The sequence below is a fragment of the Dryobates pubescens genome, chromosome 13, assembly GCF_014839835.1.
Source record: "Dryobates pubescens isolate bDryPub1 chromosome 13, bDryPub1.pri, whole genome shotgun sequence".
Lineage (NCBI taxonomy): Eukaryota > Metazoa > Chordata > Aves > Piciformes > Picidae > Dryobates > Dryobates pubescens.
Window position 1 is genome coordinate 8,747,077 of NC_071624.1, and position 24,516 is coordinate 8,771,592.

The window sequence follows — 24,516 nt, forward strand, 5'->3', positions numbered from 1 at the left end:
GTGCTTTGTTCCGTTCCTTAGGAAAGAGCCAAAGAACAAAAAAAAAAAGCTGAAGGGACCGAGGTACAGGACTGGGGGTAGGGTGGGGTTAAAAATCCGCAGGAATAGGGATAGGGAACTGGGGACAAGGATGGGGAAAGCCCTTTCGCTCTAGAGGGGGTGGGAAATTATAATAAGTGAGTGGAAAAGCCGCTCCCCCCCACCCCCCGCCCGGCTACTCCCCGCCCCGGCGCTCGGCTCTCAGCGCTCAGCGCCGGGGCGGAGAGCAGCCGAAGGCGGGGAGCGGCTCCGCCTGCCTCATCTCGGCGAGGCTGGGAACCGGCAGCCCCGGAGCCAGCACCGGAACCGACCTGGCCGCTGCCGATGGCACCGCTCTGCTGCCACCAAGTAAGGGGACAGCGGTGGGCTGGGGACACGGGGTGGGGTACAGGCAGGGGGGGGAGAAGATGGCTACCGAGCCTTTAAGGCAGCCAGGGGTGGCTATGAGGTCTTCACTGGTGTCTCACCTTGTGTTGGGTCTCAGCTATGTGTGGTAAAAGCAGACACCTTTCCGATGGCCCCAGAGCTCAGCTGTCCCACCAGCTTGCCAGGTGGGGGAAGCTCAGTAAGGGTCATTTCTCATTAAGTGAAAAAAAAATTTGCTTTGGAGGGCAAGGAGAACCAAGGGAGGTGCTCAGCATGTCTTGGCCTCCGGGAAGAGGCTAGTTGCAACTCGTTCTGCAGGTTGTTTCAGGAGACGGAAGGTGGGGGGAAGAAGATATTTCAAAGCTGTGGAAAGCAGCATTACCCCATGCAAGGTGCGGTGAACCCGGGGAACTGTAGCAGGAAGCCCTGGGTTTGTAGGGGTGAGGTGATGGAGACTGGAGCCCAGGCAGGATCCCAGTCCCTGGGCTGAAGGGCTAGCCCCTGTGTGTGCCCTATCCCATCTCTGCCCCGTCCTCTCCCCCTCTGCCATGTGGCATGGGAAGGAGCATTTCTACCAGACAAGCTCTGGGCTGGCTAGGAGCTGCTGGAGAGGTGGTGCTTTAGCAGGGGTTTTGGACTAGATGATCTTTGGAGGTCCCTTCCAACCCCCACCGTGCTGGGACTGTGTAGTGAAGGGATGGGTCTTGCTCAGAAGGTGTCCTGCTAGCTTGTTCTCAGCCTGCTCTCAACTCAGCCAGCAGAGCAATTCTCTAAAAAGGCAACAGTTGTGAAGTTGTTGGTGGCCTCAGGGTGTGAGCTGAGCTTGTCCTGGTGCTGGAGGGCTGACGGAGGAGAGTGGTGTGAGCTCCAGGGGGGCTGTGCTGTGTCCTTGCTGTCCCCACGCTGCTGAGCTGAACTAAGCTCTGCCAGCTCCTGTACAGGAGCTGATACATCCACAGCCTGACCAGGGGGCCACCATGGCCGCCCTTCTCCTCCTGTATCACCACCCAGTTGTGTGGGAGAGACCAGAGCCAGCCATGGTGGTGGCAGATGTTTGTTCTCCCCAGATTTGCCAGTCCTCCGAATACAGCAGCCGGGGAGAGGGGAGCGAAATGCTGCTCGCTTGCTGCTTACAGGCTGCAAGGGAAGGACACCTGTACAGCTGGAAGTAGGCAAGGTGCTCCTGCCAGATGTGTGCACATCAGATTTCAGTTTGTGTACTAACAATCATCTCTGTGTTTGCTGGGCTGCTGCTGAAGGTGAGGGAGTGGGCAGCTGGCGCCACACATCAAAAAGCAGCTAGTCCAGGTGGGAAGGAGCATCTCTCCTCCAGTGGGAGATCTCAGGGCTGGGGTGTGCAGGCTTACAGGCAGCTGCCTGCATGGGTGCTGTGGCTACCCCTGCCAGCACCTTTCATTGCTCTGATGCTGCAGGGGTGCTGGGCACCCAAAGCAATGCTGGTGCAAGGTACCTGAGCAGTGTGCCTAGCTCAGCAGGATGGGTGAGGGGCTAGGGGAAGTGTAGGGAGCTACAGGCAGGGAGAGTGGGAAAAGCAGATCCTGAGTGTCCTCTCGGACTGGCAAAATGCAGAAAATTGCCTTCTCCTCTCACTGCAGAAAATAGTTTGAGCGTGACTTGGTTGGGTTTTGTTTGCTGCAGTGGGACAGGAGGGATTTACACTCCACCCACCGCCTCGGGGGCCTCTCCCCAGTCCCAACACAAAAATAGGCTGATCTTTCCAAAAGATGAGGCGGGTGTGCTGAAAAATGCCATTCCTGCAGGCACCCACCGCGCTCCTGCCCCACCAGAAGATGTTGGAAGTGACTTCCAGTGTGCCTGGCCAGGGGTGCAGGGAAGAGCCCAGCTTTGGGCCATGCCATATCCATGCCCTGGTCAGGGAGCTGCAGCCTCTGTGTGTGCCAGTGTGCGCATGCAGAGCAGGAGCTTTCTCTCCTTGCTTCATCCTCTGAAGCTCAAGGAGCCAACGCTTTTCCTTCCCAAAAGGTTATCTGTAGCAGAAACCTCCTGCAGGCAGGGCACGCGCTGGCAGCCCATCTGCACGCTCCTGCGGAGCTGGACGAAGGCTGGAGGCTCTGCGGGAGAGGCTGCTCTGCTGCCAGCTCCTGGACGCTGCCAGCCCACCACTCACGCTTGCTCTGCCCGGCTTGGGCAGTGTTAGGGTTCCATTGCCGCTTCCAGTCCCAGAGAGGGCAGGTGGGGTGCCAGTGGAACAAGCCCTCCCAAACCCGTGGCGAGCCCCATGGCGCTGCACTGCGTGCCAAAAGAGCAGCGCAGGGACTTGGGCACCGGCCCTCAGCAGCACCCGGCAGCCAGGCCCTGGCGGTGAGGCTTATGGGCAGGGGTGGCTGTGTGAAGAAGAAGCTCCTCTGCCCTCTCAGGAGCCCCCCAGCTCTGGACACTGGGAATGCCTGTGGGTATCCCATTCTCAGGGATATCAGGACATGCCCTCTGCCCACGTCTTGACCATGCTGCTGCCTGCCCAGGCCTCACTTGCCAGCAGGGACTGGCCCATCGCCAGCTTCAGCCTGGCATCTCCCTTGTTGACGTGAATGTTTCAGGCTGTACATGGCTCGGCTCTGGCTCCCACTGAGGTGTGCCTCTCCCTGCACCGGCTCTGCTCCCTGAGGCACCTCCTTCATCACCCTCACCCAACCCTGGGGCCGGCAGTGTGCTCTGTGCAGTGGCCCTGGGGGGCTCTGGCACCACTTAATCCTCCGGGAGGGTTTGGGAGGCACTTGGAGTGCTCCTGGCTTCCCGCTCTCCATCCTACCCCAGGCACTTCAGCCACCCTGAGTCACGCTGCGCTGCCGGTGCTGGCGGAACGGCAGAGCCCACGCACGTGGCTGGCAGGCAAGGAGTGAGGAGGGGGAGAGGGGCCGTGTCCCAGAGAGGGCTTTCAGGCAGGGTAATCCAGTGTTATTTGCAACACTAGCAGGGGAGCTATTTATAGCAAGGTAAATTTGATTTAATAGAACATAATTTGCCACTGACAATTCAGAGAGCGGCCAAACGAGCAGCAGCTGGATTCCTAAGGAGGCTTTTTTCTGCCTTTCCTGAGCTCTGAGGCTGACGTGCCAGAAGTGGCATTTGTTATTCCAACAATTGCTGAAGGAAAGCCCCTGGGGATGGCCCAGTGCTTTGCTTTCCTTCTCTCGCTTCGTGTTGGGGCCAGTTCTCTTTACAGTCCTTATCAATGATCTGGACAAGGGGATCGAGGCACCCTCAGTAAGTTTGCAGATGACACTAAGCTGGGATGGAATGTTGATCTGCTGGAAGGTAGGAAGGCTCTACAGAGGAACCTGGCCAGGCTGAATCAATGGGCCAAGGCCAATGGGATGAAATTCGATAGGGCCAAGTGTTAGGTCAGTACAACCCCATGAATGCTCCAGGCTTGGGGCAGAGTTGCTGGGAGCTGCCCAAGGGCCTGGGAGTGATGACTGACAGCAGGTTGAACACAAGCAAGCAGTGTCCCAGGTGGCCAAGAAGGCCAGCAGCATCCTGGTCTGGATCAGCAATAGTGTGGCCAGCAGGACCATAGCAGTGATTGTCCCCCTGTACTCAGCACTGGTGAGGTCAGACCTTGAGTACTGGGTTCAGTTTTGGACTCCTCAGAGCCCAGTGTGTCCAGAGAAGGGAAACAAAGCTGGTGAAGGGTCTAGATAACAGGTCTGGTGAGGAGCAACTGAGGGAACTGGGGTTGTTTAGTGTAGAGAAGAGGAGGCTGAGGGGAGACCTCATTGCCCTCTACAACTCCCAGAAAGGAGGTTGGAGTAGAGTGGATGTTGTTCTCTTCTCCTTAGTAGCAAGTGACAGGACAAGAGGAAATGGCCTCAAGTTGCCCCAGGAGAGGTTTAGGTGGGACATCTGAAGAAAATCCTTCACTGGAAGGGTTCATAGATTCATAGCATGCCAGGTTGGAAGGGACCTCGAGGATCATCTAGTCCAACCTTTCAGGGTAAGAATGTAGTTTAAACGAGGTGGCTCAGCACTGATCTTCAACACAATGGCTCTAAAGCCCTGGAACAGGCTTCCCAGGGAGGTGGTTGAATCCCCATCGCTGGAGGGGATGTTTCAAAACAGAGATGTGGCGCTGAGGGACGGTGGTTTAGCACCAGCCTTGGTAGTTGTATGATGGTTGAACTTGATGATCTTACAGGTGTTTTCCAACCAAAATGCTTCTGTGATTCTCTGACCTGCCGTGAAAAGAAGCGAGGGATATTTTTGCTTGCCATCAGTCGTGGAAGGACCTGATGAATCTGGACTCAGGCAGCTGGAGCTAGCTAGGTGCCCACCCTTTGCCTTTTCTTCTTAGGGCTGAACTTGCTTTATTTTCTTAGCCTTTCCTTGTATAAATGTAAGACAAAAAAGTAAAAAGATTCAGGTCTCAGAGGTACCTGAGGAGAAACCTTTCATCCTGGAAAGCTGCAGACACCCTGTTCCTGCTTGTCCTTTCCCCAAGATGGAAATCCCCAGGAAACCAGTGTCAGTGTGGGAAAACACTGGGCAGGTTTTTTCTAGCCCTGAAACTGTTGTGTCCAGCCTGTCTGGCCCCAGTTGGTGGCATGGGGACAAAGGACTGTCAAGAGGAAGGAGCTGGGATGGCCACGGGCTGGAGGCAAGTTGCCAGGGGTTTGGCAGGGCTGCAGTGAGGGCATGGAGATGACATATTCCTCAGGATTGTGTGTTGTCCTCACATGAGTGACCCAAGGGCAGAGCAGTGCAGGTTTATGGCATTGTACCCTGAAGTCCTGGGCCAGCTGTCGCCCCATGGGTCTGGGCAGGAGCAGGAAAGGCATCATGGAATCATAAAATTGTTTCAGTGGGAAAAGACCTCTAAGATCATGAAGTCCAAGCATCAGCCTAAAACCACCTTGGGGGATCCCCAAGGCCCTGCCAGTTCAACTCTGCTGCCAGCAGCCTCAGAACCATGTTGAGCTGCAGCAAATAAGTCCCAGGCCATGGGACAGGATTGCCAAGGAGAGAGCCCCAGAAGCACTGCACCCCAGGGCTGTCCTCTGCTAGCAGAGAGGGTTGAGAGGGGTAGGGGATTTCCTGGGCAGTGGCATCTGCCCAGTTCTTAGAGAACATCCTCTTAGCAGGGCACAGTTTCATACTGGGCAAAATTTGCTTCAAGGCAAATTCCTCCCTGCCCACCACCTGGCCCCACATGGCACAGGGCTGGAGCAGGTCCTGGCAGTGGAGCAGGGTGTGCTCTGATCTGCAGTGCCCGGCAGCTCTCAGGCTTTGGTGGGCTTCTCTCCACATGTGCAGTCACTCCTCAAGGCTGAAGAGCACATCATGTGTCACCCAGCCAGGTGCTTAGCCCTGCACTGCTTGCCCAAGTGTCATTGTCCCCCTACTAGCCCCAAGGAGGGGTTTGCAGCACACCATCCTCTGCCAACACCGGGATTAGCCTGTGTGCCATGGCTCAGGGAGAGGGTGGAGTCACCATCCCTGGAGGTGTTCAAGAAATGTGGGGACATGGCACTTCTGGCCATGGTGTAGTGCTCATGGTGGTGTTAGGTTGATGGTTGGACTTGCTGATCTTAGAGGTCTTTTCCAACCAAAACAATTCCATAATGCTGTGATTCACTGTGGCTGGAGTTAAAGCTGAAGTAACGTTAAATGGTTTTGCTGGGAAGTGAGCAGCAGTGCTCCCCATGTTGCATTCCTAAAACCCCATAAAGGTGGTCACCTCTTCTTGCCACTTCTGGGGCTGCCCTGTGTGGCTGAGCTGAAGAAGGTTTATCCCCCAGAGACCAGCTGTGGGGGGAAATCCTGAAGATGAGGGGTTAAGTGCATTCCACTGCTGCATCCCATGTGCCACTGTCCCTGGGGACACCAGATGGTATTGGTGTGGCATGTGGGACCTGGTAGACCAGAATGACTCTCACTTAGTCATACTTTTTCCAGTGAATGAAAAAGTGCTGTGGGCAGCCCAGCCAGCCACAGAGGGCATGGGTACCCCCTGAGCATTACCACAAGTTGTGTGGTTCTTCCCAGCTCACTCATGCTTTGCTTTCTCCAGTTCATCAGCTCAGGCTGGGGGAAACTTGGAGCCTACATTTAGCAGGGAGATGGCTCTATAATTGAGATCAAACTGCTGTAATCCACTCCTTGAAGAGCAACCACCTTGAAGGGCAGCTCCCCTTGCCCTCCACAACCAATTTGCTTAAGTGAAGACGCTAATAAATGTTAAAGCCTGCAGACGGATGGGCTCGAGAGGGCTAATTGGTTGGAAGCTCTCTGACACTTCCTCGGTGGTGCAGGTTTTTCCAGCCCAAGCAGGCTCCCTCTCACCCTGTTTTGAACATAGATTTTAATTGGTGGTGTTTCTCAGTGGCAGAGCCAGCTAAAGGTCACCACCAGCTTTGGAGATGGAGCCAGGAGCTGGGAGTTTCCACTCATTCAGATCCCCTGCCTGCGGGCACTGCGTCTTCTCTCATTAATTGTGTCCTTCCTTCTGCTCTCATCACGCTGCCTTTCCCTGGAAAATGCAGGGGGTAAATAAGGCAACAAGCTCCTTTCTCTGCCCGTGGTGTCCCCCTTCCCCCTGCTGAGCCACATCCTTCAGCCATCATGAGCTGTGGCTGCTGCAGGTGGCACCGTACTGCCTCCATGGCAGAGGGTGCCCCGAGGGTGCCAAGCCCCAGAGAGGGTTGGATGGTGAGATGTTCTGTGTCCCTCCTTGCCCTCACCCCACTTTCTGCCAGACCCTTGCTGTGGCTGGAGGCTCCCCTTTCTGCTCATGTGGACCAGGGGTCCTCCTCTGCTGTGATGGGGAGCCCTCCCCATCTGGCAAAGCAGCCTTGTGCCCCATACCAAGCTCACGCACCCACGTCAGCCCCCACGGCCACAAGTGCTGCAGGTGAGTGTCTCCCTGAGGGCAGCCGTGGCAGGACACCACTGATCCCCTTCTCTCTTTCTGTCCTTACTCTAGGGAGGAAGGTGCTGACCCAGTGCTTTGAAGCTCTGAGATTCGCTTCCTGGGGGCTCAGCAGGATGGTGCCAGCCAGCTAAGAGCCTGCTGCATCCCTGGCAGCGCTGCTGTGACTGAGTGGTCAGCTGGGACCTGCGGCACGCCAGCTGGCACAGCGAGCACCGTGGCTCGTGGCCCTGCCTTGGGGCCCTGTGCCTGAAGATGGGCGATGGTGGCTGGATCTCGCTCAGCCCCACTGAGTTTGCCCAGCTCCAGCAGTACACAGACTGTGAGTACCCTGTGGCCTCCACACCCGCCTCCTGGAGACAGGATTTGTTGATCTGTGCTGGGCTGGTGTCCCACACGTCCTTCCTGTCCTGCTGGAGATCTAGGTTCATGGATTGCATTGGGTTGTAAGGGACCTTCAAAAGTCATCTTGGCCAACCCCCTGCAGTCAGCAGGGATGCTTGCAACTAGATCAGGCTGCCCAGGGTCACATTAAGTCTGATCCTGAATGTCTCCAGGGATGGGACCTCAAACGCATCCTGGGGCAACCTGTTCCGGTATTTCACCACTCTGGTTGTGAAGAACTTCCTTCCGCTGTCCAACCTAAACCTACCCCGCTCCAGGTTCAAACTGTTGCCCCTGGTCTTGTCACCACAAGCCCTTCTGAACAGTCCCTCCCCAGCCTTTCTCTAGGTCCCCTTCAGATATTAAAATGCAGCTCTAAGGTCTCCCTGGAGCCTCCTCTTCTCCAGGCTGAACAGCCCCAGTTCTTCCATCCTCTCATCATCGGAGAGCTGCTCCAGCCCTTTGGTAATTTTCATGGACTACTCTGCCCCTACTCCAGCAGAGCCATCTAGGTGGCTTGGTGGATTTTGGACGGAGAGGATGGGAGGGTCCCTGCCCCGCAGTGCAGGCTGATGGGGTGCGACAGACAGAGAGGGGTCTCCGTGCTCAGGAGGATGTCTCTGAGCACAGCCTCCCGGCTCTGTGGGCTGCACAGATGAGCATGGCTGGGTCCCTCCGCAGGCGGCCGGCTCCCACGTCTGTGAGCGCAGCAAAATGCCAGCGCGGAAGGCAGGAAGGCTTTGCCCAAACACGCCCAGCGCCGCCACCGCCCGCCTCGGGCTGCCAGCCCGCTGCAGTAATCTCGCTGCTTTTGCAGACTGAGCCTCTCCTGCAGCTCCTGCCAAGAGGAGGAGGCTGATGGTGATGCTGTGGGGTCCTGGGGTTGTAAACAGCTGGGGAGGGAGCCAGAGGTCCAAACTCAGGTCCTCGAGGTCCTGCTTGCTAGAAAGCCAGCATGCAGGCATGCTGGTTGTGGCAGGTGGTGGAGAAGTGGTGCAGCCCAGGGAGGGGAATGGGTACATGTTACTCGTGGGGAGATTCCCACTGGACACCAGAAGGAAATGTTTCCCCATAAAAACAGTCAGACACTGGAATCATCTGCCAAGGGAAGCAGTGGACTCCCCTGCACTGGACAGTTTTAAGACTCAGCTTGACAGTGTGCTGGGCCGTCTCATTTCAACACCATTTCCTAGAAAGGTTGGACCAGATGATCCTTGGGGTCCCTGCCAACCTGGCATTCTGTGATTCTGTGAGGTGCTGAGAGCAGGGCAGAATGGGCAGGAAGTCCATCCAGGATTGCAGGATGGAGGCACAAGGGGTTTACAACCTCAGGGGCATCACTTTGTAGGGGCAGCATGGCTCTGGAGGTGAGCTGAGTCCTGCAGCTGTGAAGGAGAGGGCTGGGAGTCAAGTGGGGCCCCCATGAGCCCCCCATGGGCTGTGTTCAGGGCTGCTGTGCATTGTAGGGGAAGGATGAGCCTGGTGTGCGCGGGCAGCCTAGGGAGATGCAGTCTCCCTGTCCAAACAGCCCTGTGTAAGCTGCCCCCAAGCCCCTCTCCCCCTCTCAGGCATCCCAGTGCAGGTGGGCTGGCAGGGCTGCGGGCAGAGGCATGTGTGCAGCGTTCCTGCTGCATCTCTTCCTGCTGCTCCAGAGAGAGTGGGCGCTGCCTTGGTGACTCACAGGCACACAGCACCATCTGCGGTGCCCAGCCCAGAGCGCGCCTGGCGTTCCCATCGCCTGCGTCCAAGTGTGGGGAGCAAGGCTGCAGCAGCAGCTGCCCCCTCCCTGGGAGCCTCACAGGTCCTCCCACAAGTCCTCCCCAGCCCTGCAGCCAGGAGACCCCTCACTGGGCACACGCTGGCCCCTGGCTGTGCTCTGTGACCCTCAGACCTGCCCCAGGTATCCCAGGCAGTCGTGGGTCAGTGTCAAGCTCTGTCCCCCGTGGAGGGCTGGGGGAGCGGGAGCCAGTACAGCCCCTTGCTTGGGGAGAGGATTGCCAAGCAGCTAAAGGGGCTGTCCTGTCCAAGAGCCTTGTTCAATGGACATGCACAGAGATACCTCTGAAGGTTAGGGCTTACCATCCCCTCCATTTGATCTTTTTTTACTGTTTTCCCCTTATTTGTGAATTTTGGAAGGACCAGTGTTTCTCCAGACACTCATCTTGGAGGACACCCAGCCCAGGGAAACTCGGGAGCCATTTCCTAAATGCCCTGGAAGCTGCCACTGAGCAATACCAGTGCTGCTCATCCCCTGGAGGCAGCCAGCCCAGAGCAGGGTCTGGGGATGAAGTGGGCTGCCAAGGGGGTGTCAGCGGGAGACATCCACCCAAAGCCTGTGCTGGGGGCCAGGACAGGGACAGCCAGACTTGGTGCTCAACATCACTCCAGCTAGGACTGGGGAGTGGTTTTGGCTTCCCCTGCCCAGCCCATGGTTTTGCCCTGGGTCTACCATTATTTTAACTCAGACAGGAGGAAAAGACCACCAGTATAACATCTGCAGGGACAGCAGGGCATAGGTGGCCCCTTCCCAGGCAAGGAAGGAACCAGAAACTGTATATTCAGCAGATAAACTTCTCTCCACCATCGTGCTGGTGGTCTAATGGTGAAGAGGACTTGTGGGCACCATGCTCAGCATGATGCCTTTGTTTCCACAGACTCCACAAAGAAGCTCAAGGACGTCCTGGAGGAGTTTCATGGGGACGGTGTCCTCTCAAAATACAACCCTGAACAGGTATGGCCCTGTCCCCTCCAGCCTGCCTCCAATCTGCTGGCAGCTCCCTGACCCCCCAGCTCCCCCAGCCCACATTCCCCAGCTGAAAGCAGCTGGAAGAAGGCAGGGCTGGCTGGATGTTTGCTCCTCACCATGGCTCTGCTGCTGGGACTGGGAAGGATGCTCTCACAGATGGGAGCATGTTCCAGCTGCATTGCCCCTGGCCATCTTGGGGACCAGGCTTGCTGTGAGCCCATCCCACCACATCCCAGTGGCACTGCCAGGACCCCATGGCCATGCTGCCATCCCATGCTGGCTGCTGGCTGTCTTGCTGAGAGCATTCTGGGGCGTCTGCTTGCCAGTCAAGAGCTGAGAGGGATTTTCTCTCTCCTCCAAAAGCAAATGAATTTGCTGTTGCTGGCGTGGGGACAAGGGACTGCCCTGTGCCTTTGTGCTCTCGCCTGGGGAAAGCTGGGTTGTTTATTCCAAGCCATGCTTTCAGAGAGCTCTTAGTGTGCCAGCAGGAGAGAGCCTTTCACAGGGGCCATAATCACCAGAAAAGAGGCTAAACCAAGAAAAATCAGAGGGCTGGATGCAGTGGCGAGGGGCAGCAAAACTACCTTGCTCTTCAGGGGCACCACAGGACCCTTGCTGCAGCCAAGGCACAAAAACCATCGGGGCAGCAACGTCTGGATGTGATGGGGATGCTCAGTGGGGAAGGAGGAGGTGAAGAACCTCAGGAGAATGATGGCCCCCAAGTGCTAGGGGATGGACCAGAGGATCCTACTGCTCCGTGCCCTGCCCTGGGAAGGCAGGAGACTTCTTGGGCACTGCTTGTTAGATCTTCTGCCTCCAACACCCCCAGCCTTCTTTGGCCATGCTAGAAGGTCTGTGTTTAGTTCCTCAGCTGTTTGCCCAGAGATGAGTACCCATCAGTGCCTGCTGCCCTTGCAGTGAGCTGCCCACCATGCAGGGGTCTGCAGACCCCCAGGCAGGCAAGCTGGCTGCAGCCTGCCACCGGTGAATCCTGTCCTGCTGCAGCTCTGCCCTTCCTTGCCCTGCCACCCCCCAGCTCCTGTCCCAGCTCCTGCAGCTCCCATCTCTGACTCAGACACCACTGGCCTGGCCCTGCTGCACTCCTCCAGCCAGACCTGGGGATTTCTGGCCCTGCTGCCCCTGGATCCCTTCAGGTTATGTTCCACCACTGAGATCTGGGAAGCTGGCGGTTTTGGGGAGGGTTCTGTAGATGGTGTGCCCCGTGAGGAAGACCCAGGGCACAGGGCTCACAACACTGCCAGCAGCTCTGCACCACCACAGCATACTCAGGGAACCTCTATCCTTCTCCTCTGTCCCCACCTCCCAGCCTATTGACTATGAGGGATTTCGCCTCTTCATGAAGACCTACCTGGAGGCAGACGTGCCTGAGGAGCTTTGCCAACACCTCTTCACCTCCTTCAGGCGTAAGATATGCCAAGCCTCCCCCGAGGCCCAGCGCCAGAGCACTGGCATCTCACAGCTCAACAACCTTGGTGAGCCAGCCCTGCCCCTGCCCCCCAGCCAGGCATGCCGTGGCACAGCAGTGTGTCAGGCTCACTCCTACAGCACCCTCTGGGGACAAAGGTTGTGGGGTGGCACCTCCTGTGGGTGACATTGGGGTCAGCACAGACAGATGGGCGCCCCAGGGCTCTGTGCCACACCAAAGTGGAGAGGGCTTTTCCCAGGGGGAGGGACTCACAGAGCATCCTTACGCTGATTCTGCTGAGAGTTCAGAGACGAGTCACTGTTGATGTCATCTCCATCCACACAGGCTTGTGCCCCTGTCACAGGTACCAGTGTGGGCACCCAGGGCAGGGAATGTGTGCCAGGCAACCAGCTTCTGCCTTGCCCAGCCCTGGTCCCAGGGGATTTGAGCCATCTGCTGAAAGGTGTAACCTGCAAAAGGATAGGGAGAACCCTCCTGGGGTTCTTGGTTGCCATGCTGGGGAATGGTGGCAGGGGACCATATCCTACCTGCCTGGTCTCAAGCACTGTGACAGCCTAGGACAGAAGCATGCAAGTAGCTGTTGGACCAGGCAGGAGGGTGAGGGGCTACCTGCGGTGCCCCTTGGAGAGCCCTGGGGCTTGGGTGCCAATCTACTTTGGGATTAGCAAATGGGATCTCCAGGTGAACAACTGGCAGCCAGGCAGGGTTCATTGAGTAAGGAGCTTGCCTGGCACAGGGACTCTGGTGTCGCACTGGCAAGGGGAATCTGTCTGCATTGCAGGGATCAATGGGAAAATGCTCCTAAGTGCCCTGGGACGACACACTGCCGAGCCCAAGAGCTGCCAGAGCAATGCAGCTGAGCCACTGCCAGCGTCCCTCACCCCAGCATCAATCCCCAACACCTCTCCCAGCTGGTCCAGATCATCCTCCCAGAAGTCCACCACTGGCACCCTTTCTGCTCACAACTCCTCAGGCTCTTCAAAGATCTCTGGGTCCCTGCTCAGCCCTCAGTCCTCAGGTGAGCTTGTCTAGAGGGGACACAGGCAGTGCCAGTGCCTTCCTGGTTTCCCAAGCTGTGGAACTGCTGGTGGCACAGCTGGTCAGGAACCTGGCACAGCGGAGGTGACCTTCCAAACTCTGTGGGTTCCTGGTGTCTTGACATCTTTGCTTTGCAAACCGAAGCCACCCCACAGAGCCCCTGCCCGTCAATGTCTCCATTACCTGGCTGCAGCTCCCAGTGAGGGGGGATTGGAGCGGTGAGTCACAGCTGCCACCAGCCCAGCTCCTGCCAGCACCGACGAGGGGAGTGCTAGGCAGGGTCCCTCTGCCAGGAGCAGCCATCTGCTGCAGGCTGCCGGCAGCATGGGCGCCCGCCAGCGTGGGCTGTCCTGGCAGCCCCCTGAGATGCTACTGCTGCCAGACGAGTTTCTCGCTCCTTCTGCCTGGGTGCTAGGCACCAGCAAGGCACATCCACGTGGGCTCCCACCACTCACCCTGCCCACGTCTGCAGTGCCAGAGGTCTGTGCCCCAGGAACCAGCTGGCAGTGTCCAGCCCTGCTCCTGCCATGGCACCCAGCCCAGTGTCCCCTTCATATGTGCAGTCCTGCTCTTATGATGGCACCCAGCCCAGTGTCCTCTTCGTGTAACCAGTCCTCCTCCTGTACCCAGCCTTGCCCCCTCTGCACCTTGCTCACCCCATTCCAGATGGGTCCCTTTGAGCCCTGTGTCTCAGCTGGGGACAGCTCCTTGTTCCTCTGTGCCTGGCCTTCATCTCCCTGTCCCTGCCTGCAGGCGTGAGGAGCATGGAGAAGAGGTTACCCTTCAGCCTTCGGAAGAGCCACGGCTCAGTGAAAGCCACTCCCCCGCCGCCGCCCACCCCCCTGGCCCAGGTGGTCCATCTGAAGGACATTGTCTGCTACCTGTCCCTGCTGGAGAGGGGACGGGCAGAGGATAAGCTGGAATGTAAGTGAGACCCTGGGGCTGTGGGCTGCTGGTTATGCCTGACGGAGGGGGACCAGTAGCTGGAGTCGTTGCCTGGGATGGATTTGCCCGAGTTGAGGCACAGGGCTTGGTGCTCCTGCTCAGATTTGTGGCAGACACCTTACAGGCACTTGGGAAACCCTCTCACCATCTCCTGCCTGCCAGCACCCGTGTCCAGTGGTGGGGCACCCAGCAGGGCCATGGCTTTGCTCCCATATCCCACAGTCTGCTATGGGCTCAGGTCATATCTTGTTGGGGTGAGCTGGTGTGATGCCACTCCCTTCCCACAGCCCTGGTCACTCCAACACTGAGCACTGGCTGCCCAGTGCCCCTGGGCTCTGACCAGCAGCTGGCTTCTCTCCCTGCAGTTATGTTTCGCCTCTATGATACCGATGGAAACGGTCTCCTGGACAGCTCGGTAAGCCCTCCTCAGGGGAGGAAGGAGGAAAGGGAAGGGAAAAGACAAGGGAGGAAGGAAGGAAGGAGAAAGCTGCCCAGGGAGGTGTTGGGAGTCACCATCCCTGGAGGTATTTAAAAGGCACATGGATGTTGTGCTGAGGGACATGGTTTAGTGGCAGTGGCTTAGCAGTCATGGTGGGGTTGTGAGCTCTGGGCAAGAGATTGGACTTGATGGTGTCAAAGGTCTCTTCCAACCTCAACAGTCCGACGATTCTACAACTGATTCTGTGATTCAATGAGGAAGACAGCAGCATTCACTGCAGAGTTGGACTGTGGGGCTGGGGGACACATGCCAGCTCTGCAGCATCCAGCAGCAGCTAGGGAACATCCACCCACCAGCAGCTGCAGCTCCACATCAGGTCACGGCGCTTCAGCAAATGCAAAGTCGTGCGCAGCCCCCACCCCGGGGGGTGGTTTTCCTGTCCTTTGGGCATCTCCCTCTGAAACCGTTGCAAAGAAATATCTGTTGTGTCAGAGCAGCTTTTCTGAGGGGAAACCCTCTGCCCCTCCATCTTCTGGCAGATTTTGATAGGAGACAGCAGCAGCCAGCACCCCCGGAGAGGTGGGGTGTTGCTGGCCCTTTGTGTGAGTGGGGCCTCAGGGCAGCGTTGGGTGCACTGGGCCGTGGACGTGGTGCGTGGGGTGAGGCTGGACATTTGGGCTACTCATGCCCAAAGCCACCCCTGGGTGCCAGGCACTGTTGCCATCTTTCTGTGCTCAGGAGCTGGATCGGATCATCAACCAGATGATGCACGTGGCTGAGTATCTGGAGTGGGACTCGGCCGAGCTGAAGCCTGTGAGTGGTGGGACTGGGAGCAGCTGGTGTGTGTGGGGCACAGCTGAGGCTGGTAGGAGGCATCACCCTGCCATCGTGTTCCACACCTCCTCCAGATCTTGAAGGCCATGATGGAGGAGATCGACTATGACCACGACGGGACTGTGACACTGGAGGAGTGGATCCGGGGTGGCATGACCACCATCCCCTTGCTGGTCCTCCTGGGGATGGAGACGGTGAGTGCTTGCAGGGGAGTATCAGCCCCATCCTCACCACATCCAGATGCCCTGCACGCTCCCAGAGGAAGGACATGGGGCTGGCAGCAGTGGCAGAGGAGGGTGGTGATGGAGGGCGTGCAGGGACCACAGGTGGGTAGTGATGGAGGGCAGGCAGGGAGCACGGGTGGGTGGTGATGGAGGGTGTGCAGGGACCACAGGTGGGTGGTGATGGAGGGTGTGCAGGGACCACAGGTGGGTGGTGATGGAGAGCATACAGGGACCCTGGGTGGGTGGTGATGGAGGGCATACAGGGACCCTGGGTGGGTGGTGACGGACGGTGTGCAGGGACCATGGGTGGGTGGTGATGGAGGGTGTGCAGGGACCACAGGTGGGTGGTGATGGAGGGTGTGCAGGGACCACAGGTGGGTGGTGATGGAGGGTGTGCAGGGACCACGGGTGGGTGGTGATGGAGGGTGTGCAGGGACCCTGGGTGGGTGGTGATGGAGGGTGTGCAGGGACCACGGGTGGGTGGTGATGGAGGGCGTGCAGGGACCACGGGTGGGTGGTGATGGATGGTGTGCAGGGACCACGGGTGGGTGGTGATGGATGGTGTGCAGGGACCACGGGTGGGTGGTGATGGAGGGTGTGCAGGGACCACGGGTGGGTGGTGATGGAGGGTGTGCAGGGACCACGGGTGGGTGGTGATGGACGGTGTGCAGGGACCACAGGTGGGTGGTGATGGAGGGTGTGCAGGGACCACAGGTGGGTGGTGATGGAGAGCATACAGGGACCCCGGGTGGGTGGTGATGGAGGGTGTGCAGGGACCCTGGGTGGGTGGTGATGGAGGGCGTGCAGGGCGTGCAGGGACCCCGGGTGGGTGGTGATGGAGGGCGTGCAGGGACCCCGGGTGGGTGGTGATGGAGGGCATGCAGGGACCCTGGGTGGGTGGTGATGGAGGGCATGCAGGGACCCTGGGTGGGTGGTGATGGAGGGCGTGCAGGGACCCTGGGTGGGTGGTGATGGAGGGCGTGCAGGGACCCCGGGTGGGTGGTGATGGAGGGCGTTCAGGGACCCCGGGTGGGTGGTGATGGAGGGCGTGCAGGGACCCCGGGTGGGTGGTGATGGAGGGCGTGCAGGGACCCCGGGTGGGTGGTGATGGAGGGCGTGCAGAGACCATGGGTGGGTTGTGATGGAGGGTGTGCAGGGACCACGGATGGGTGGCAGTGGAGGGCGTGCAGGGACCACGGGAGGGCACCCTACACCCAGCAATGCATCCCTGGCCTCGGTGATGGCTTGCAGGGAAAGTCCAGGGTTTTGTGCCCCGGTGCCTGTTGTGGTGCTCACTTCTGACAGAAGGGTGGGGGGCGAGGTGGGAGGGATGGCTTCCTGGCAGGAAGATTCAAGCAGATGGGGAGTTTGAAGCAGTGCCTGCAGAGCACTCAAGTCTGGTTGTGGTGGCCTGGCCCCAGATGTGGAGTCATCTTTCTGTCAGCCATCAGCAGAGCATCCCTGTGGCCAGACCATGCTGAGGGACCATGAGAAGCAGGATCTCAGTGCCAGGAGCTGGACATAGCCAGGCAGCAGGGATCATAGAATCCTATAAGAAGGATGTTGAGGGGAACACCAGGGAGAAGGGGAACAGGGGCAGCCCATGATCCCCCCCCAGGACTGAACTCCCAGTGACAAGCTGGAGACTTTCATGGGGCAAAAGGCTGATATAAATGTCAGGTTGAACAGGCAGTGATTCCCCCCTTTGCCCTCCACTCTCCTGCCCTGCAGAATGTGAAGGATGATGGCCAGCATGCCTGGAGGCTGAAGCACTTCAAGAAACCTGCCTACTGCAACTTCTGCCGCACCATGCTGCTGGGGGTCCGCAAGCAGGGCCTCTGCTGCTCCTGTGAGTCGTGGCCCATCACAGCCCCCAGGCTGGCTGCTTCGACCCCATCCCAGTGCTCCAGGGAGGGGGACAGGTTCCCATCAGTGCTGAGCCCTGTGGGTGCTGCAGGGTGAGCAGGGAGGAGTCAGAGCCTGTGCTGGGGAGTGACAAAAGCTGATGAAGGGTCTGGAGAACACCTGGTGAGGAGCAGCTGAGGGAAATGGGGTTGTTTAGCCTGGAGAAGAGGAGGCTGTGGGGAGACCTCATTGCTCTCTGCAACTCCCTAAATGGAGTTTGGAATGAGGTGGGGGTTGATCTCTTCTCCCTAATATCATGAGATAGGATGAGAGGAAATAGCCTGAAAGGCCAGGAAAAGTTTAACTGGATATTAGGAAAAAATTCTTTCCTGCAAGAGTGGTCAGGAATTGGAACAGGCTGCCCAGGGAAGCTGTAGAGTCACCATCCCTGGGGATGATCAGAAAACATGTGGACGTGGCACTTGGAGACAGGGTTTAATGGCCATGGTGGTGTTGAGTTGATGGTTGGACTCAATGATCTTAAAGGCCTTTTCCAAGGAAAACAACTCTATGATCCTGTGATTCTATGATTCTATAATGCTGACCACCTTCTTCTCTCCTGCCAGTCTGCAAATACACTGTCCATGAGAGGTGTGTGTCCAAAGATATTGCCTCCTGCATCAGCACCTACATGAAATCCAAGAGAAACACCAGTGTGAGTAGGCAGCCAGCATGTCTCCCACCAGCAGGTCTCCTGAGAAGCCCTCCCCGAGGCAGCACAACCAGCAGCAGCTAGGCCATCAATCTTCTGCCCTGATCCCTCATGGCTTTTTCCCCTGGGAATTTTCCCATCAGGTCCTGGGCAGCAGCTCAGGAGCATTCCCAACATCCAGAGCCTGTCAGGGCAGGCTCCATCCCCATCCCCTAGGGACTCACCGGGACCCCTAACTGCAAGGTTGGCCGTGGTTGCTGGTATAGGATGGGTGTCCCTGCTGCGCTGCATGGAGCAGCAGGGGGAGAAGGTGGCCACGTGAGGGGTTTGTTTGGATCAGTCAGCATTCCTGCATGGCCAGCCACCCTCTCAAATCACAGTGCAGCTCAGCAGAGAGGAGGTGCCCGTGGGCCAGTGGGTGCTGTGCCCACAGTGCCCCCCTCCATGTCTTGCAGGTGATGCAGCACACCTGGATCGAGGGCAACTCTCCTGTCAAGTGCGACAGATGCCACAAAAGCATCAAGTGCTACCAGGGCATCACTGGCCTGCATTGTGTCTGGTGCCAAGTCACTGTGAGTACCCGGTGTGGGCAGCCTGGGAGCCCCCTGTGATGCCCTCTGCACAGCCAGTGCTGGCTGAGATGGGGCTTCCAAACGGCCTGGTGTCCGCTGCCCAATCCCCCTTCCTGTGACCCCTGCAGCTGCACAACAAGTGTGCCTCCCACGTGAAGCCAGAGTGTGACGGGGGCCCGCTGCGGGACCACATCTTGCTGCCATCCTACATCTGCCCGGTTGTCCTGGTAAGTGGCCCCCTCCTTGCTGCTGGGCAGGGTCCCAGTGGGACGTGGCCGTGGCCAAGCTGCCTCCCCAGCGGTGCCACTGCCTGGCTGGCACAGAGCACACAGCCCTGCCTCTGCCCCCCAAAGGACAGGCAGTCCCACTGCCGGAGATCGGAGAGCGACTCCCCTGCCAGCACCAGCCCTGAGGACAACCAGGGCTTCAAGTTCAACTCCACCACGGTGGATGGGCAAGGACTCCAGGTGGGTTGGGTGCTGGGCCGCTGGTGAGCCGTGCCACGGGGGCACGCTGAGTGCCACGGTGGCAGCAGTGCTTTGTGCCCTCCAGATCAGCCCTCGGCCTGGGACGCACCCCCTCCTGGTGCTGGTGAACCCCAAGAGCGGAGGAAGGCAAGGGGAGCGGTAGGTGGGGTCCTGCCTGGGGGGAGCGTCCCCACGGCAGGGAGGGGCTGCTTGTCCCCTGGGCTGCCCCAGCGCCTCTCTGGAGGAACACGTGCCTCCACAGCGTGTCCCACGCCTCGCTCTCCTCAGGGTCCTGCGGAAGTTCCACTACCTGCTCAACCCACGCCAAGTGTACAACCTGGACCGCGGCGGGCCTGCGCCGGGGTACGGAGATGCTGTGGCCAGTCCTCTGCCCCCTCCCGCTGCCCCTGCTGTCCCGTGTCACACCTTGTCTCTCCTGGCTCTCTCCAGGCTGAGCTTCTTTCGGGACACCCCGGATTTTCGTGTCCTGGCCTGCGGAGGGGACGGCACCGTGGGCTGGATCCTGGATTGCATAGGTGAGCGAGGAGCAGCTGTGGTGCCACACAGCATCACCCACCCACGCCATCCACCCATGTCATCCACCCACTATCCATCCCATCCACCTCCCGCTACCATGCAGGCTGCCAGCATGCTTCTGGTGAGAGCGGGGTGAGGGCCCTGCCGACATCCTCGCCCTTGGGCCAAAGAGACGAGCAAGGGAAGTGCCCTTTCAGCCCAGAGTCCTCTTTCCCATTGCTTTACAGACAAGGCCAACTTGGTGAAGCACCCGCCGGTGGCTGTCCTGCCCCTGGGAACAGGCAATGACCTGGCCAGGTGCCTGCGCTGGGGAGGAGGTGAGGCTGGGTGAGCATTGCTGGGGGGTAGCCCAACAGGTGCCATCCTGGGTGAGGGAGGACCTCTGGGAATCATGGAATCACAGGACATTTTCAGTTGGAAAAGATCTCCAAGGTCATCAAGTCCAAGCTTCAGCCTAAGGCTGTCATGGCCATTAAACCATGTCCCAGAGTGCCATGTTCCCACGTTTCTTGAACATGTCCAGGGGTGGTGACTCTGCCAGCTCCCTGGGCAGCCTGTTCCAATCCCTGACCACTCTTTGAAGCAAAGAAATTTTTCCTAATCTCCAACCTAAACTTCCCCTGGCACAATTTCAGGCCATTTCCTCTCATCCTATCACCTGATAGCAGAGAGAAGAGACCAACCCCCACCTCACTCCAACCTCCTTTCAGGGAGCCGTAGAGAGCCAGAAGGTCTCCATCAGCCTTCTCTTTTCCAGGCTAAACAACCCCAGTTCCCTCAGCTGCTCCTCACCAGACCTGTTCTCTGGAGACCCTTTACCAGCTTCATTGCTCTTTAGATAAGGCTCAGGGCTTTATCTCAGCCTTGGTACCTCCTGATGGTGCTTTTAACCCCTTCCAGAAAAAGCAGCCACTGTTTTCCAAACTCCCATCAGCCAAGTCCTGTCCAACAGCCTTTTCCATGGGGCAGAGTCTTGACACTAGCCAAAATCTGTGCCACTGCTGCATGGGGTGAGCTGGGCCTCTCACTGGTGCCATAGCAGCAGCCTCAGGCTCTCCTGAGTGCTTGGCACCCAACTACTGCCAGCCCCGCAAGACTAGCTGTGCTCCCCTTCATCATCCTACCATGCCCACCTTCTTTCCCCTACAGGCTATGAAGGAGGCAACCTGATGAAGGTCCTAAAAGACATTGAGCACAGCACAGAGGTCATGCTGGACCGCTGGCAGATAGACATCGTTCCCAGTGACAGAGAGACCAACGGAGACCCTGTCCCATCCACCATCATCAACAACTATTTCTCCATTGGCGTGGTGAGTACCATAGGAAAGGGATGGGTCTCAGAGGCAGCCCAGAGCACAGCAGCCACGATTCAGCTGGAGAGAACAGCACAGGGCTAGTAGTAATCAGTGCCCAGGTCAGCGCTGTGCTATGCCCCCTGGGGCCCATTAGAGATGGCGATGTGGATGGAAGAGTTTCAGAAGCCAGCAAAGCAGGGAAACGGTCACCTGGGTCCCCACAGCAGCTGCAGCCTCAAACCCACCTGGATCAAGGGATTCCTAGGAGCATGTCCCACTCAGCTGGTGGGAAATGGCTGGGTTGCCCTGAAGTCGTTGGAGCAATTCAGCCAAGCAGCTGCACTCAAGGAGTGCCAGTCCCCTGTGCTTCCCTCCCTGCCTCCTCCTACACTCATCCTTAGCCCTCTTCCCAGCTAGCCCCAAGTTAATTCCGAGACAAGGGGCTGGTGATGTTCCCCAGTGACCATAAAAGCTTTTCTAAGTGTTTGGTGAATCTCAAGTGTTTGAGCTTGAGCCTTCCCAAGCTGGAGACTCTTCCTCTCTGCTCTTCCTTGGTCACGTTTCCAACTTTTCACAGGCTCCTGCTGTTTTTCTGGGTTTATTAGCACTTGGAATGGCAGCACATCAATGCATAAGCAGGCAAGGAATCTCTCTCTTCCCAGCCAGAAATGTTGGAAAAGCAAGTGTGTAAGGAGCTTAAATGAGGTTCAAGGAGTGTTAGATCCTCAGGGGTGGGTTGAGGTCTGCTGAAGGCCTCACCTGAAGGTTTTGCTGAGACAGCACCCATTGGCAAAGCCCCGCTTTGGTGCTCAGACCTGTGGTCTCCTGTGTTTTCCTAACCCAGGGAGGTTAGGGAGCCCAGGGAGGACGGCAGCCCTGTGCCATGGGGGCTTTCCCCAGTGCCAGGGGTCAATCCTGGGAGCAGCAGGGCTTCAAGGGTCCTCAAAACGAGTCATGGAATCACCGGATCGTTCAGGTCGGAAAAGCCCTCTAAGGTCATTGAGTCCAGCCATCAACCCCGCTGTGGCCATTAAACCGTACCGCCAGGTGCCACGTCTGCGTGCTTTCTCAAACACCTCCAGGCATGGTGACTCCACCACCTCCCTGGGCAGCCTGTTCCAATGCCTGGCCGCTCCTGCAGGAAAGAAATGTGTCCTAATATCCAAGCCAGCCCTCCCCTGGCACAGTTTCATTGCGTGTCCCTGTGCCCTGTCCCCCCGCAGGATGCCTCCATTGCCCACCGTTTTCACATCATGCGAGAAAAGCACCCCGAGAAATTCAACAGCAGGTAAGGGCTGCCCACGGTTCTCCCTGAAGGCTGGGTGTGGGAGAGCACCAGAGCAAGGGGATGTGCTGATGCATGGCGTGGCTGGTGGGCAGGGGCCCAGGCATGGTGGAGGTCCAAGGCGCTCCGTTTCAACCCGTGCGGCGTGGTGGGCTGCTGGAGCTTGGCCGTACACCCAATTAGGTTCATTCATGCTTTATAATTAGCACTGAATTCCAGGACTGGCAGAAGCAGGCCAGGCAGCCAGGGCAAGGCAGGCAGCAGGTCCCAGCTTGCTTCCACTGTGCTTGAGGTGCATGGAAGTGGTGTGATGGCAGCATGAGTTGTGGCTTGCAACCCCCATCCCCGTGTTCAGAAAAGCCTGCTGCAAAAGCCCCAGATGGACACACAAGCATCTGGCTCTGCAGCCCTGTCAAGGAATCAGAGCTCATGCTCAGCTCTGCTGAGAGCCGCTGGAGGCACCCTGTCCCATGCTGAGGCACCACTCAGCACCTGCATCCTTCTCCTCTGTGGGCTGTCAGAACCACATTTCCCTGGACCAGCCCCTGTCCCACAGCACACCAGTGGTCCCTCCCTGTGATGGCTCATGTCCCCATTGCAACGGCTCCAGAAAGGCTCTGGGGGAAGCTATGGCAATGTGCTGCTCCTGAGCAGATGCTGATGCTTTTCTGTGCCCCAGGATGAAGAACAAGCTGTGGTACTTCGAATTTGGGACATCAGAGACCTTTGCAGCCACCTGCAAGAAGCTCCATGACTATGTTGAGGTGGAGGTGGGTTTCCTGGCATGGCCCCTGGCTCCAGCCACAGCACAGAGACTTTTTGAGAGATGTTGTCCACGGGTCTCATGGGCAGAGCTTTAGGCTGTTGAGGAAGAGGGTGCCACAGCATCTCTGACCTCTTACAGAGGCAGAAGGGTGCAGTGGCTACCGTGTCAGTCCCAAGCACAAATCCAGGCTGGGCAAGGAGTGCCTCGAGGGCAGTCTGGAGGAGAAGGACGTGGGGGTACCAGTTGATGAAACACTCATCATAAGCCAGCAATGGTCACTGGCAGCCCAGAAGGCAGCCATGTGCTGGGCTGCATCAAAAGACGTGTGAGAGCAGGATGAGGGAGGGGATTCTGCTTCTCTGCTCTGCTCTGGTGAGACCCCACCTGGAGCACTGCATCCAGTGGTGCCCCTAACACAAGAAGGACATGGAGATACTGGAGTGGCTCCAGAGGAGGGCCATGAAGATGATCAGAGGGCTGGAGAACCTCCCTTATGAGGACAGGCTGAGAGAGTTAGGGTTGTTCAGCCTGGAGAAGAGAAGGCTCCAGAACACCTTAGAGCAGCCTTCCAGTTCCTGAAGGGGGCTATAGCAGAGTTGGGGAGGGACTTTTCACCAGGGCTTGTAGTGGCAGGACAATGGGCAATGGCTTTGAGCTGGAAAAGGGGAAATTAGGATGAAATTCTTGACCATGAGGGTAGGGAAACACTGAAACAGGTTGTCCAGGGAGGTTGTGGATGCCCCCTCCTTGGAGGTGTTCAAGGCCAGGTTGGATGAGTCCTTGAGCAACCTGGGCTAGTGAGAGGTGTCCCTGCTCGTGGTGGCAGGGTTTAAACTAGATGAACTTCAAGGTCCCTTCCAACCCAAAACATTCTGTGTCCTACTCTGCTGCTAAGTCAGGCAGCTATGGGCAGAACAGCCTTGTATTTTCCCCTGCTTTCCAGCTGTATTTGAGAGCATGCCTGGAATATTCCTTTTGCAAACTCCACGTCTGCTCCCAGTCCATGTGGGCTGAGATGGGAACAGCCTTTAATTGGAACTGGGAGGAGGGCCTACAGTTGCCAGGAGTGCTGTCATTCCTCTGCTCCCGCTCCTGCCGTGGGTTTCATCCTCTGTTGGGAGCTTCAGCCTCTTCTTATCTTGGCATAAATGACTCTGTTATATCTTAGGCCTGAGGGCGAGGAGAAACAAACCAAAGGGCTGCTGTAAGTGGGACCAGGCAGTGGGCACAGGGGCACTAGTGGCAGGCAGAGAGAAGGCAGAGCTGGAGGAGCTGGCAGTGTGGCACATGTGGCCGTAGGCAGATGGACTTTGAAGCCTATTTCTCGGTGTGGAGTTGCATCTTTCCCAAAGCCTGAGGGGAATAGCTGCACCCTCAGCAGCTGGTGGGCAGGAGCAGCGGTGCAGCCATCTCACTCCCTTCACTGGCCACACACTGGCATTTTGGGACAGATAAGGTTCATGCTGCTGGAGGCCACAGTCACTGAGTGGTGGGGGTTGGAAAGGACCTCCAGAGATCACCCAGTACCAACCCCGTCGCTAAAGCAGAGCCCTCCCACAGCATGCACAGGAATGCATCCAGGCAGGTTTTGAAAGTCTCCAGAGAAGGAGACTGCACAGCCTCTCTGGACAGCCTTCTCCAGGGCTCAGGCACTCTCACAGAAGGAAG

The 24,516-nt window shown here is 57.9% G+C and overlaps 1 protein-coding gene across 1 annotated transcript in view; it reads left to right on the forward strand.

Moving 5' to 3' along the window:
• The first annotated feature begins 250 nt into the window (after nucleotides 1-250).
• LOC104299295 (diacylglycerol kinase beta-like) overlaps nucleotides 251-24,516 on the forward strand; it is a 34,109-nt gene continuing 9,843 nt past the window's right edge. Inside the window, exons 1-21 of the mRNA XM_054166348.1 lie at nucleotides 251-387; nucleotides 7,367-7,634; nucleotides 10,351-10,427; nucleotides 11,770-11,935; nucleotides 12,671-12,907; nucleotides 13,681-13,851; nucleotides 14,238-14,287; nucleotides 15,050-15,124; nucleotides 15,220-15,339; nucleotides 17,101-17,218; nucleotides 17,841-17,929; nucleotides 18,382-18,498; nucleotides 18,627-18,725; nucleotides 18,852-18,965; nucleotides 19,051-19,124; nucleotides 19,254-19,328; nucleotides 19,416-19,501; nucleotides 19,730-19,819; nucleotides 20,652-20,812; nucleotides 22,021-22,085; nucleotides 22,762-22,852. Coding sequence (XP_054022323.1) covers nucleotides 7,568-7,634; nucleotides 10,351-10,427; nucleotides 11,770-11,935; nucleotides 12,671-12,907; nucleotides 13,681-13,851; nucleotides 14,238-14,287; nucleotides 15,050-15,124; nucleotides 15,220-15,339; nucleotides 17,101-17,218; nucleotides 17,841-17,929; nucleotides 18,382-18,498; nucleotides 18,627-18,725; nucleotides 18,852-18,965; nucleotides 19,051-19,124; nucleotides 19,254-19,328; nucleotides 19,416-19,501; nucleotides 19,730-19,819; nucleotides 20,652-20,812; nucleotides 22,021-22,085; nucleotides 22,762-22,852 — 2,142 coding nt within the window. The 5' untranslated portion in view covers nucleotides 251-387; nucleotides 7,367-7,567. The remainder of the gene's footprint in view (nucleotides 388-7,366; nucleotides 7,635-10,350; nucleotides 10,428-11,769; nucleotides 11,936-12,670; nucleotides 12,908-13,680; nucleotides 13,852-14,237; nucleotides 14,288-15,049; nucleotides 15,125-15,219; nucleotides 15,340-17,100; nucleotides 17,219-17,840; nucleotides 17,930-18,381; nucleotides 18,499-18,626; nucleotides 18,726-18,851; nucleotides 18,966-19,050; nucleotides 19,125-19,253; nucleotides 19,329-19,415; nucleotides 19,502-19,729; nucleotides 19,820-20,651; nucleotides 20,813-22,020; nucleotides 22,086-22,761; nucleotides 22,853-24,516) is intronic.